The sequence below is a fragment of the Leptidea sinapis genome, chromosome 11 (assembly GCF_905404315.1).
Source record: "Leptidea sinapis chromosome 11, ilLepSina1.1, whole genome shotgun sequence".
NCBI lineage: Eukaryota > Metazoa > Arthropoda > Insecta > Lepidoptera > Pieridae > Leptidea > Leptidea sinapis.
In genome coordinates, this window is record NC_066275.1 from 9,137,036 (window position 1) to 9,152,674 (window position 15,639).

The 15,639-nt window shown below is 32.7% G+C and overlaps 1 protein-coding gene across 4 annotated transcripts in view; it reads right to left on the reverse strand.

The window, feature by feature from the left end:
* LOC126966864 (homeobox protein abdominal-A homolog) overlaps positions 1 to 14,508 on the reverse strand; it is a 54,891-nt gene extending 40,383 nt beyond the window's left edge. Inside the window, exons 1-2 of one of the 4 annotated variants that reach the window (XM_050811138.1) lie at positions 13,654 to 14,508; positions 6,788 to 6,820 (exon numbers count right to left, since the gene is read on the reverse strand). In XM_050811138.1, coding sequence (XP_050667095.1) covers positions 6,788 to 6,820; positions 13,654 to 14,254 — 634 coding nt within the window. In that variant the 5' untranslated portion in view covers positions 14,255 to 14,508. Of the gene's footprint in view, positions 1 to 6,775; positions 6,836 to 13,653 lie in introns of all 4 variants that reach the window. The other 3 variants (XM_050811136.1, XM_050811137.1, XM_050811135.1) reach the window with 3 other exon arrangements.
* Positions 14,509 to 15,639: the final 1,131 nt, after the last annotated feature.

Consider the following 15,639-nt stretch of genomic DNA (forward strand, 5'->3'; position numbering starts at 1 on the left):
GATTGAGGCAGTACGAAGTCTGCCGGGTCAGCTAGTTTATAATAAAATTTAGTATAACATGTATTTTATTTAGTTTTTGTTCTCTGTGGCCAGAACAAGCAAGTGGAATAAATACAATTACTATTCTTTCTTTACATTAATAATTTTTGTATAGCTACAATACTATGTGTTACACCTAACGAATTATGAAGCAAACCGCTTATTATAATCATTTTGTACTGTTTTAAGTACCCACGACTAATTTCTAACCCATGATTTAATCTCCATGAATAAATCAATACATTATAGTACATTAACATACTGTTTTCTAAATCCAGTGATTTGTTTTCTACATACACATCAATAGGTAAGCAGTATCACTCATTCATGGTAATTTATGACTAATGGTATTTACATGATCCGTTTGTTTGGCACGATTCTTGGTAGCGATGATTGTAAAAAATGTAAGAAGTAAAAAAGGTTGGGAGAGAAACAGATTAAAATATTATGATTCTTCTCTTTAATTTTCCTACTCTTTATAAATTTTTTTTTTTATGGATTAAGTATATATTTTATTAAGTATAAGTTATATATCTGCATTACCAGTGAATTTATAAATTTTTTCTTTGCATTCTTATATATTATGTAACAGGTATAAAGAAAAATCATACATTAACAAAGAAATATAAACATACATATTCTATACCTATTACTACATAGGTACTATGCCCACTCAACCAGTACAGAAACATAAGGGCTGGGCGTGTGAGCGAGCGCGAAGCATTGACAATACTCTTCGCACTGCACATCGTAATCGGTAACTTGCTCCGATCAATACCAACTCTATTATTTGTTGTTGTTTGTGTTTTGCAATGTTTTATACCTATATATATATTAATATTATTACCTAATTATTGTATCGTTGGAGAGAAGTTTTTTACATTATCAAAATCTGTCCTTCGTTTCTTTTTCTTTTCATTCAGTATATTAATAAATTTTGTTGTTAATGTTAATATTAATTTAAATATTGAAATAACACAAAAACATTTATAAAATTATGAGGATTCCTCATTTACATCCAGCTATTATTTATAAACAGGTATAATAACCGCGACAAAATAAATTTGAAGTGACTAGTACTACAACAGGACTTAAGGCGCGGTCATACCTCAATGTTCACAAAAATTGGTTTCTTAGAGAGTCGATTACAACATAACGCAATGAAAATATTCCTACGCAAAAAAATCATCACAAAAAGAAAGACTTAAAGAAAAATTTGAACCGAATAGAATGTTTATATTGAAATGTCCAATAAAAAATTTGGAAGTTGCTTCCCAAAAATAAACTTTGGAGTTTAATATCTCTGAATTTTCAGCGATAGCAACATTCTTTTATTAAAGAATTTAATAGAATTAGTATTTTTCTAAAACTTAATCCGAACAATTATTCAATTTAATATGTATTTTTTTAATAAACAAAAGAATAACAGTAAAATGGGCAGCTTAGCCCATTTGCTAAGCTGCAAATGGGCTAAGCTGCCCATTTGCAGCTTAGCCACATGATCAACACAAATATTGGACTATTGGTTGTAGCGTTTACAATCCAAGTCAGTCCGCGCCTTAAAAACATCTAGCAATCAACCATCAAGTTAATTATTTATATCCCTATGAAATACTCATATAAAATATTACAATTATTAACATAATTAATGCGAAAATCTTAACGGCGTGTTTTAAAATCCTTATCAACTTTTTTAAAGAAACAGTTGCCAGTGGTATCTCGACGTAGACATTGCTCATTATAGAAACATCAAACGACGCCATTAACCCCTTTAACACGATAATTAATGATTTTTCTCAACTTTTCAAAAGAAAACGTTATTGATGTGTTTACGAGACTGTAGATCCCTCAGATATATTAATAAATATAGTTTTAATAGATGACGTGTGGTACGTCCGTGCGCCCTCATATAAACAAACTACATAGATCCCGTTATCGATGCCTCACTCTGTTTTAAATAGTTCCGTAGTTATACACGAATTGATTTTTTTATATATACAATATAACGAGAGCTGATGGTATTTAATACGCCCTGCCCATTACAATGCAGTGCCGCTCAGGATTCTTGAAAAACCCAAAAATTCTGAGTGGCACTACAATTGCGCTAATCGCCTTGGGACATATGATGTTTAGTCTCAATTGCCCAGTAATTTCACTAGCTACCGCAGAAATAGATGCCGTTGTGTTACCCATAAGCTAGCTGGCATCCTATGCAAAGGAGCCTCCCACTGGTTGGTCAAACAGCTATAATATACGAAGATTAATAAAATATATTGCAATAAATGATTAGTCTGCAAAAAACTGACCCTGTCTTAAAGTTAATTTTCATATTATGAAAGCACTATAAAACCATTCATAGTATCTTCTTACAGAAGCGTTGAGTTTTGAAAGGTTTTAGTACATCTTATTAGTCGTAAGTTATGCATTAAATTCAACTATAAGGGTCCTAGCTATGACCTATCCATCTAAGTATTTAACATGTGCAATCTGCGCTTCATACATGTGTTGAATATAGTATGAGCAAAGTTCGACAACCTTCTTGCATTTTATAAACTTAAAATTAGTTGCGTAACATTACGCGCAGCCTTGAACGAACGCCGCATGTTCAAGATCTAACACTGAACCATGTGGAGTCAGTTACGCGCGTGCGGCGTGACATTATATTATCTACGTCACTGACATTGACATTTAATTTTTGCTAGAACAAAGAGTACTTACATACTTTTAAAATAATAACGCGTTATTCTTCCTCTATATGATTTGACATCACTTTTTTATCATGTCCCAACAATTTGCTTGGTTTAAGCTCTTATATTATAGACCTTTTAAGTATTTACAAAAAAATATTCGATCGATTGTTTTAGAAATAACTTCTTTGTATAATTCTAAATTAATTTGTATATTTGAGGTTACCATAGCCGTTCCAGTAATAAATAAACAAAGTTATCACCCAAAAGCATGCTAAAGCTTCACTAAATTAGAATAAAATAGCACATCACTAAAAGTCTGCGGTGAAAACGAATAAATCACGTGATACGATTCTTTATAAGCCTTTAAAATTTTTATGACACACAATGCGAAACTAGGCGTCGCGATCGACAGACAGACGAGCACATGTCACAGTCGCGCCAGCTGTTTCTATGACGATCACGTTCTTGAATCTCGCAGTGTTTATACTACACTACTCCACAGGCTTGCCTCGTTAAATTTTTATTGCCGCAAGGTCGTCACTTTATGGTCAATTCAGAGAGGTTATTGTTCACAGGCGCATTTTTTTCCAAGCGCCTACAGCCGAGTTACGATTGACAATCATTACTTCTTAATTGTTATAGAGCTGTAAAAGTTTTTTTAAACAGTCTCTAACTGTAATTTGTCTTGTTGTTTCCTATGTTATCTATTCGTATAGCTGTTTTATAGCAGAATTAAATTTGTTAAGAAATCATGACATAATTCGTATTGTTTTACTCGTGTACTATGAATGAGACGTGTTGTTTATCACTTAGGTAGATACAGTGTACTTTGATACTAGTATAATGTCTGCTTTACAACGAGTAATACACAGTTTGGTATTTATAAATGATATCCCTCAATTCTGGGATTAATTATACATATTAAACTTGTTCCAAAATTTATGGTTGATGCGGAATTAGAACCCGCGCCTCTCGAGTTATGTCCCAGCGCTGTTTCAACTAAGCCAACCGAACATACAATATTGGCATGTTGTTTAACTGTCAGTTAGTTAGTAGAAGAGCTGAGTTGGAAGAGCGCTGGGACGTCATCCAGCATCGTGGATAAATTTTGATACATATGAAATTTGTGCAAGAAGTAGTACAATGTTTTTTTTTTATAATTTTATTATTATAATCATGATTTGTAGGAATATATTGAATAAAAACTTAGATGTTTACGAATAATTCTCAAAAAAATTGACTTATATATACTAATATAGGTAGTTAGTGCGTAAATAGTGCGCGCTTTTCAAGAAACTTTGGAACGAACTTTAGCGTACCAAGGCTACAAACGCGCTAAGTAAACTACAAATTATCAAAAAAGCACATACACGCACATCTTATAGTCCGGCAAATCTCCTGAGTCTCGTGCTAATATTGCAAGAAACCATAGATAGCGCTAATCATCATACGTCATAGTCGTTTATCCTCCCAACCGCATAAAAAAGCGGCGATTATATTACCAACAGGCTCTGTATTATTCTTAAATCTATCAAGCTTTAAGAATAATTCAGATATATGCTGTATGCTTCTATATCTTGAGCATAGGATACACCTACCTTGAACATAAATATCTACCTCTATTGAATATTGAGTATTATCATAAAATGTACCTTTCCAGTAAAAATATCATAGATCTCATTGGCACAGGAGGCGGGGGGAGGTTCTTGCGCAAGTATCTGCACTGCTTAAAATCAGCCGTTGCTCAAGTTGCCAAATGTGTAGATGGGTATTATGTATAAACTGACACATAACTCTCTCTCCTCTTTTTTAAATTATTTCATAAATATTCAAGCATATGGCAATCCGGTATTGCCAATTAATGTCTTAGAGTCAACTAGTAATTATCCAAATTTTGTGAGTTTTCTTGATTGTAAACTCCGCTCTTTAATCAATTCCACACGTGTATCGCCTCTACACGTGGCATCCACAGGAGATGTTGACTCGCCAAACTTTGGCACGAGACATTTGAGTTTATATTTATGGAAAAGAAGGACAAACGAGCGTACGCGTCAAGAAAACTCACAAAATTAGGTTTATTATAGATTTCTGCAAAATAACACCCGATTCAATAAATTTTCAACTAGTAATGTTTTTAAATCTAAATTCAGAAGAATGTTATTGCCGCCCTTACACTTGCTCTTTGTATTAAGATAGTGAATAATGTTTGGTCTGTAATTTTGGGACTATCGACTTTCGTGAGACGCGTTCGGTAATAAAGCAATTTGCGAGCGTGCCAGCGAAACAATGGGAGCTGTTCTAAGCTTGTTTTAAAAGCTTTCGACACCGTGATTTAAAACCCTTTGACTTATAGTTTATTTGTAAACATCGTGGTAGCACAAAGGATCGCTATTTTAAGCAAAAAGAAAATTTGCACAACCCCATTGCCGTGAAACTTTTGTTCGTTTTTTTTGCGCAAATTGGAGAAAGTTGCAATTTGGACATCTTCGCTATAGAATTCGGCAAATAAAAAGCGTAGAACAAAGAGTAGTTTGTAGACAGGTACTGCTACTGTTACTGCTTCTTTTTTAAACTAATACACGTTTTTTTTTAAATTATATTATTAAATATCACAGTAATAATAATCAATCAATCCTCTTCCTAAATCGAAAATATACTGAAAGTGGTATTTTAATTTTAGCTTTATAAAAATCAATTCATAATTTGTTTGGTAATTTTCCTTTTATTTTATTGAAATAAGCGACTGACGAGCAAATGAACCAATTATATCTGTGACAGTGAGTAGTATATGATCTGAGTCGGAACCATCATAAAACGCACTCACCGTGGCGTACGATATTCATAGCATAGCGCATATATATGCTTCTAAAGGGAACTTAACATCATAATAACACCACAATTTTGCCGTAAAAATAGGTAGGAACAGTGAGTCTTACTTCTACTGTTATAAGTTACAGATATCTTTAAAGTTGCATGAAACCAGGTCAATCTCTAAAATTTAAATCCAAAATTTATTTATCGCTTACAAATAAAATGTCTCATAAAACCAAGCTTAACTCTTTACCTCCAAAGTTTCGATAGTTCTCATTTCCTATTGTTTACAGAGAAAGTTGCTGTTCTTTAAGTTTAAATCCTTTCTATATTTTAAACAATATAACTGTTGGGTCTTCTCTGACACTCGTGAATTATTGTGCAATATAAAAGTTAGTATTGTTAGCAGGCAGCGGTAAGTATTGAATAGAATCAGCGCTTGTACCTATATTTTATTAGCTAAACTCATCTTCATATTTCACCAGAGCTGCGGTAATTAAGTTGTTATTCAATCTCGTATTCTAATATTCATTTCCTTTAACTGCGCATACTAGAAAAACCTTAGATCAATCAAAAAAGTCTTTAAAATTCAGCGTTGCGAACGAATTTAAGAAATCCCAAATTAAAACATTTGATTAAATCGATTCCAAGATAAATGTTCGAAGCCAAATCGAATGTTACAAAAAATCAGTAGTTATAACACTAATCGACAAAGCGTTACAAATGAATAATTGCAACAAAATATACGGAAGGCATTGTTTCAGTCTTCATACGCTGGCGAGTGCAACGAATTACGACAGTCTTGAATTAATATTCCGGATTACATCTTCATACAACGTTTTACTGTTTTTTTTTAATTATTAGAGTATTTCATTTTAAATGATTTGCGTACAGCGTTATAACTTGTCATATTTAGTACTTATAATTAATATTATTTATACATAGATGAGTTTAATTCAATGCCTTTTTATGTGTCAGTATACCTTTGGATTTTAGGCTTATGTTAATGATCGCCAGTAGATAAATGAAAACAATAATCTGTTAACGGACTTCAACATAAATGAAAACTCTCATCTCAAACGAAATGAAACCAAATCAAATCTAAAAAATACTAAATATTGTAAAACAAAAGGCATCAAATTGCTTGAAATTTGATTTAAATTTTCTGCACGTATGAAGACTTACAGCCTTAGTGGTTATAAATTAAATCAAAATAAATAGAAAATTATAATTACCATTGAACTCACCGCAAACCACGCGGTCGAAGGGGCTCATCCAATCTGGAAATGGAAAATCTATTATGAATAGTAATGAAAGCTCACTGTTTTGGCAGATTACATGCATACAGACGACACAAACAACAATATAAATACAGTAAATTATAATAAAAATACATTCAAATAAAATGCATAAAATATAATTTTCAAATTCATCAAACTCTATTTGGCTAAACTACTTTCAGCTGTGAAAATACTGTTTACATTGCTACCAAGGGCTGTAGGTATATTACTTGAATTACCTAAGATATGAAATTTATACCTTAGGAAATATAAGAATATAATTTGCATATATAATTAATAAAAACTATACCTACTTACTAAATTTAATATCTAGTATTCGTTAGTATTTGATATTTATAAATATTAAAAAATAATATTGTAAACGTAAAATCAACAAAATTTACACACATTTATTTGAATTTATGCTAAGCTAGGCAATTGATTAGGAAAAATATGATTTAGAAAATAATAGTTAGCTCACCTTCAATACCATAACAATAGGTTTTATAAATTAGCACAAAAATTATAATTAAAACTCAGATCTTTTAATTGACCTCTATGGCCAGTTTTTTAATATTAATATTTTATCTATGTAGGTAGGTACGTACCTATTTATGTTAGATAAATAAAAATCATCCAAAATACACTTAGTCCCAGAAATTTTAAATAATTATTGAATATAATTAATTATAAATTATTATTATACATATTCGATTAAAATCGAATGTATACTTTGCTATATAAATTATCTTAAGACTCTTCTAGTCTTTTTCATTATTAAAAAAAATATGATATGCGATGGTATTAAAAGCCTAAATAGAAACAAACAGACAGATAGGTACTAATTACGAAAGGTAAGTAAAATAAAGAAAATGTATTTCAACTTTATTTACATCTATCAGAGAACCTTATAAATGAGCATGATATGTAGCAGCTGAGGAAAACAAATCTATTCTAATTTTCCATGTTTTAAAATATATTTTAAGGTAATATTATATATACCTGACATAGTTTATAATTGAATAATATCCAGTCGAAAATGTGAATGGGTTAATGTTACTTAGATCTTTTGAGGAGATTTTGAGGTTATTTTACTTTGAAAAAAGTTCTTCGTGAAACCTAGTATTTTTATACTTACCAGCCAAGTAATTATACCAATACTGGTGTGAACATAAAGCAGGTTTAATTAGGCTTTAACGATTATTGAGTACTAATACCGGTTTTCGATAGCTACCTAAATAATCGACTTATGTCAATCGGAAACATTAACCGCATCAATAAAATACGTTTGTATTTTTAATAATGTACCAACTTGGCAACTTAGCATCCGATATTTCTATCAACGCCAGATTATTTTGATCTATGAGTGACATTTACTTAACACAACGAGAAAAACCTATCAATCTCAAGTGCGGTTCAAACTGGAGTTGATAGTTTTTTTGGATATTTGAGAAATTATGAAAGTTTTATTTTTTACTAAGGCAGGATAAATTATAGAAGACTCGGCATTGTGACATTTGGCATTTTTTTAAAGTATTTGTAAATCATTCTTACCTACTGCTTATGCAGCCTATAATTTCTGATAAATTGTCAGTTACCCAATATCAAAAATTCAAGTTATTTCCTTTACATTTCTGCCATCTCTCGGGCAAGTTACTAAGACCTTTATGGTTGAACTCGGGGGACCAGGATAGTGGCCAAAATGGCAATTTCATACTTAAACCCCTATTACGTAGATTACTATCTGCTTAACTGTGCTTATTTAATGTCATATTATTTTAGTTTGTATTAAATATTTCTATAGATACCTACCTATACCTACATAGGGCAGGGAAGCATTAAAGTTGTCGATCTAGGTGAGCTACCTACCTCAGAACTACATACATAATACATCACATGTAATATTTTTTAACAATATGTATATTATACAACAATTCTATTAAAAAATAGTAAGTACCTAGGTACCTAAGTAATATTAATCTTTAGTAATCGATAGAATTAAGAAGTTGCTTTATCACATAACTAGCTGTGTGCGTCGCCCTGATTGGACAGCGGCGTCGGCCATTTTGTTTTGCGCATGCGTACCACATATTACGGGTTCATCTGAACAGATTATAAGTTAGCATGTGTACCTGGATTACTGTCAAAGATTTAATTAATTTTTCTATGCAGGTATCATATTTAAAATACCATTAAATAATTTACTGTGGTCGCAGTTAGGCATATGATTTTTTTATAGGATAGACCTATTTATGGAAATACGATAATACCTATTTAGATGTTAAAAAAATATTTTATAGAGAATGCCTTTTCTAAGCTAAGCAGGAATAAACCCACATATTTAACTTTGACATATTTAACTACCTATAGCATTATAAATTCTATTATTTTATATTATTTACATACATTTCTTTAATTATCTCCATGTCTACATTAGTTATATAAAAGACCAACCAAATTCAATTATAGCTAATAACAAAATGATTTAATATTTCCTTTAATAAAGCTTTAATACTATAAAACAGTACGGCATAAAATATATTTCTCGGGTTGTAACAATTTCAACACATTAAATTGCTCTTAAAGTATCGACAGTATTCACTATCGAAAGAATTTTAGAAAACTCGGATAGATACAGCGTCGAAAATAAATTAAAATAATTATATTATCAGTTTTAAATTAAAATAGACTTAAATTCAATACTTTAAAGTAGTTATTCGTTTATTTCAAGCGCTCTAGTCGTTTTAAAATTTGTCTCAAAATGTAGCGGCGGCTGTAATAATTCTTGTTACGTTACATTAGCAACAAATCACACGAAGAGTCCATTTAAAAACAGAAACAAGTCGGTTATAGGCCATTTGATATAATTTTATTGAGATATGAGACTGTAACGGTAGCAAATCCGCTTTTACTACGGGATTTTTATACATAATCACTGTTACGGACAGTCGCTCGTAGATATTTGACGGAGAGTACGCGTTACTTCAATATTTATAAACTCTTTATTTTGTGTTAATTTAAAATAATATCTTGCTTCAGTTACTATTTCATAGGGTATTTGTGACGTCATTTGTTTTGCAATATTTGTGAAGAAATATTAAATTATATTTGTTTTTGCGTTTTAGGTGCCCTCAAAGATCTCTATGACGAACGGTCCTCCGCTGCCCTCATCCAAAGTATTCCGGCGATCTTGACCAGATCGTCGGTCCATCTTGTGGGGGGCCTACCGACACTACGTCTTCCGGTACGTGGTCGCCATTCGAGGACTTTACAGCCCCAACGGCCACCTGGCCGTCGAACTATGTGTCCTGCCCACTGCCACTTCGTATATAGGTACCTAAGCTGTAGTTATATTTTCATACTTATTTTACTGAAAAGTAAAAATTCTGAATTCTCTTCGACAGCGTTTGTACCTACTTATGGTTAACTGCCCCGTCGGTGCATACTTAGAATGTATGTATTTTTTTAATAGAGGGCGACACGCATTTATACGTGTCAACTGAGGTTATTTTATCAACGTGACCCATACTCCCTTGCAACAAATGAAGTTAAGTATACCTACCTATATGTATTGGACAACCGAAAACACATTGCTGCCTACAAGGAGATATAGATGTATTACTTATTTAAAATAAACAATAACTCAAAACGATCTAAAAGGGATTATGCTGATGGATTTTCTTTACTTTCCATATCTTTTTCTGCTAATCAAATGTCTTAGCTAAAAAAAATGTGAGTACCTACATGTTTATATTGTCTTCCTATAAATATTATTTAAATAAATTTAGACAAATTGTAATAAAAACTAATACCTACTAATTATTCACTTTTAATAAATTCGATTTATAAACTTTGTATTTTAACCAAATTAAATTTAATTGTTTTGTTTTAATTGTTGTGCAGTTCATCCGTTTAGACTTGAACATAATCTTGAAATATCTTTATTCTTTATCGATTAAAAGACTTGCAATTTTTTCATAAGCTTATTAAACTAACTACTAATTAAAAATAGTTTTGTTTCGCATCCATATTAACTCTAATGAAGTGTTTGAATGAAATCTCAATAAGAAAGCCAGCAATCGCAATAAAACGCGAATAAAATATAATTGCTCTATTGTATTCAAAGCATACAGGCAGTAAAACTGTAATAGGCATAGTTTTTGAGTACAAATTGGCCCACACGCGAACTTGCCTTGACTAAGCCAAATTATCTTTAGTCAAACTGAAAAAGTACGGCCTATGAAAAAATATATTGCCCTTGTAATGCTAAAGCGGGCATACTTTGTTGGTACATAATATCTGGAATTTATATCGAATGCTGCATCCTTCTTTCTTTACACATAAATAAGTCTATTTTTTGTATATTTCCTAAAGATTAAAACGGCTGGACTGATTTTGTTGAAATTGTCAGGCAATGTCGACTTTTGTCACATATCTAATGACAATACACAAAATCATTACTTCCATAGCTCTATAGCAGATATAGTTTTTGAGACGTTGGAGCACTCATATCTCAACATCGACAAAATATGGTTTCTTAGAGAGTAGATTCCAACATAACGCAATGAAATTATTTCGACGCAAAATATTACATTACAACCGAATAGAATATTTATATATAATTTGAAATGTCCAATAAAAAATGTGAAAGTTGCTTCCCAGGAATAAACTTTGGAGTTAAAAATCTTTCAATTTTCAATGATAACAACATTCATTTTTTAAAGAATTTAATACAATTAGTATTTTTCTAGAACTAACACCAAACAATTATTCAATTTAATATGTATAATATTTTGAATAATCAAAAGAAAACCAGTAAAATAAATGCTCATTTGCAGCTTAGCCACATGATTAACACAAATATTGGACTATTGGTTGTAGCGTTTACAATCCTAGTCACTCCTTAACTAACTAGATTTAGGCTCATGTTTGTAAAAAAAATTATTAATAACCTTCCAATGCTTTGGCTGACCAACAACATCCTCAATAGCAAAGAGTTTGTAATATTTTTCGAGCAAGTAAGAATAATATTGTGATGGTAGAAATTGATAATTACTTGATATTTAATTGCATACCGCACGCGAAGGCTATTTGTAAATGCTACTAATATAAATAAGAATTCTGCCCGTGACTTTGTCCTCGTGGGATTTGGTTACGGGTACGAAAATTTCCTGAAGTCAGAAATTATGTAGGACGTAGAACAAAACTGTGGAACGAGTTTCCTTGGACATGGAAATGCTGGCAACGCTCCTGTGATTACTCTGATAATGCAATACAATAGAATAGCAGCGGTGATCACTTACCAAAAGGTGACTCGTGCTGTCATTTGTATTCCTATTTCATAAAAAGTCTGCATATCCTTACTAAAATTAATCAAAATATGTTCAGTAGTTATGTCGCTTAGATAGACAGAGTTACAATCATAATTATAATATTTGCAAGTACAGATTAGGTCCATTATGGAATACTGATGCCACGGTTGGATGACTAAGTAACAAGGGTGAATTACATATGTAAACAGCATATATGCGTTTTTTTTACAGATTATATTATATACCTGTTTTTGTGATTATATTGGGAGGGTTTTAGTAAAATGTATAATATAACATCGTGATCTTTTCGATGAGGTACAAAGAACAAATGAATTCCTACGGGGCAGTGAATCAATGCGTATCCTCTTGTCTTATTTGTATTACATAATTAAATTATAACAGCTCAGAATATAATATTTATACATTGTAATTTATTAACATTTGAATCAAATAAAAATATAGAGATAGTCTTAAGTGTCCTATTGATTAAGGTAGAGTCTCACTAACAAACCCTCCAAATTTTTTAACATCACTAAATTTTAGCAATAAAATGTCTATAAAACTTTGATGGCATATAATTTTAATTTTTATTGCTTATATAATATATTTATTAAATCGATTTGATTGCAATAAAGATACATTGAATTTCTTATTTTGTATTTCAACTGGCCTATTATTATCATTATATTAAATTGATTTATTTAATCAATTAAAAAATGATTTGTTATTATAAATTTTACTTTTATTACCATTATTATTGTGCTGATAATTAGGTTTTGATTTTTAGTTTTAGTACTTTTTTATGATCCATGAAGAGAATTAGCCGTCGCTCGGTTAAAATATTTTTTATTGTATCAAATACGAATATAATATATTTTAATAATACCTATTGGAAGAAATGGTTTTATTAATAAATAAAAACAGATACAGTTATCAATACTCAGAGATTACAGTATGTGAAAGTAATGTAGGTATAACTGTAAATATTATTACATTATGGTCGTTATCAGGTGACGTTAAATGGGTTTATTTATTTTAATGTGCCATTAAGCAGATTATATTTTATTATTATACTATTTTTAATTGAAACTTCTATTTAATTAACTATAAATCAATAGTGAAAGATTACTAGATGCTCGCGTTGGTTTTAAACGTAAGTTATTTTTTTATCAATGTTTATTTATACATGCTTTCTTTTAATAATATATTAATAAAACGTTAATTAATATATAATAAAGATAATATTGAGACGCTTTTTAAAAATATGTTTTAACAATATCATGCTCTACGTAGCAATAATTTTGCTAATAAGAAATATATAAGAGCTCTACGTTTGAAGCCAAACAAAACAATAAACAAAAAACTATTATTGAATTTTACAAACAAAATGTCTGTTTATTTTAACAAGCCTACTTCAAAGCTTTTAGAAATAACAGCAAAAAAACAAAATTAAACATTTATTTTTCCAGATCTAATATGAAAACAAATCAACAGACATGCGAATACAGTGATGAGATTTACCAGTGATGGACATCCAGGGATAGCGTGGTATATCGGGCAGAGGCTGTGCCGAGGGTTGCGAGCAGGCTGCTCCCATGGCGTCCACGGAGGCTGCCGAGGCCGCTGATGCTGCGGAAGCCGCGGCTTGGTGATAGAACTGAGCAGCAGCCGCCATGCTGGCTGATGCCGCAGACACGGCAGCGCCGCCGTTGTGCTGCCCCAGCGCGTAGTTCACCATCGGATCACCACCCACACCCACGGCAGTAGGGTACCGACAACTCTTATCGTCCGCGGAGAGTCCGCCCGTGGGGAACGGCACCGAGCCTCCGAACTGCTGGTGGTGCGATACGTAAGGGTACATCCTGGCCGGCGCCCCCGGCGAAGCTGATGATGAAGAGGACGAGCGCTGCGGGCTCCCGGCGCCCGGAGAGCCGGCTCCCAGCGGCGCCACTCCCAGCCCGCCCGACAGTGACGATGACAGCGACGTCGACAGCGACGAGGACAACGACGAAGACAACGACGCCTCGATAGGCGACGCCCCGGCGCCCGCGAATAGGTTCTGGTGATGGAACTGCTGGTGGTACTTAGGGAGCATGCTATCGATGATGAACTTGGAACTCATCGCTCGCGACGCGGCGCGCGTGTATCGCCGGCGCTCGGATCGATGCTCGCGCGTGCACCTCTAGTATGGCCGCGAATCGTTTATGACCCGCGTATGAGGCTCTACGACTCTGGATTCCCCGTCGCGGAGTTACCGCCGCCTCGCGCCGGCGAGACGGCCGACCTAACACCCGAGTGCGAACGAGAAGCAAAAACAACGCGCCGACACGCCGAAACCCTCTCCATCTCATTAATTCATACCTGCGCCGCTTATATCAGAAAGAGATAAAAGCTATTCGCTAACGACCATTCGGACGGCCATTGTTTGTAATGGCGCCCGGCTCCCTTCCCCCGCGTTCTCCTCGTCTACGCCAATAGTAATCCGGTGCAGAACATTCACCACCAATCACAAACCATTCCGGCACTTCTAGCTGTCAAAATGAACGGCTTTATGCAAGAGCGCAACAACTGCTCGTATAAGCTTTTGCACTGGCGTTGCTCCGATTAAATATGACTTTTTAATTTTATTAGAACTTAATAAATTCAATACATTTTAGGATAAGGATGCATTTGGATTATTTAAGGAATAGGTTTTTATCGTATGATAAACTACAGATAATTATTTTTAAATTAGTTATATGTACATCAATGATATTCATATTAATTTATTGAAACAGTTACAATTTATTTCAGAATATTACTTTACACTTTCATTACCAAGTTTTGACTTTGATAACTTTTTCATTTAAAAAGAAAACTTGGCTATTTAATTTTTCCAATTACAGAATTTTGTATGAGGTAATAATAGTAAAACGTGTAGGTACAGTAACGAAAATTATTTAGAGATAATAAACATATAATGATTAGCTTATAATTGTAACGTCGGGTATAAATAAACATCGAACATTGTATTTCATAAGTATTATTCTATATATGAATGATTTCTTCTAATTTTATGTGACCATTACAAGCAATTTCTTAGCGCGCGACATCTCATAACAGTAAAATAATCAATAAAATTCCAATAAGAATAGCTCATCGCTGTGTAACGCCGACCACGTGGTAAAACACGTTCCATCTATCTCTATTCAGCAAACACACCTCTCGCTCGCACATTTCATTCATGAACAGAAGTCGTAACCATCACCGAGCACGTGTTGAATAACAAACTTTACGACTATTTGAATAAAATTGTTTATTGCTTGAGTGTTTATTTATTTAATGCCCTTTCGATTGTTGCGATGTAGTGCATGGTTTTTATAGGCTTAAAGTTGCCTTTTGAGCTTTATCAGGTTGTGTGGCAGTAGAACATTGCATTAGTATTGAATTTACGTTGTTATTGTTGGTTTTATATCATAAACGCATAGGATCTTGGTTATGGGCACTACAGGTCATAATTTTATGACA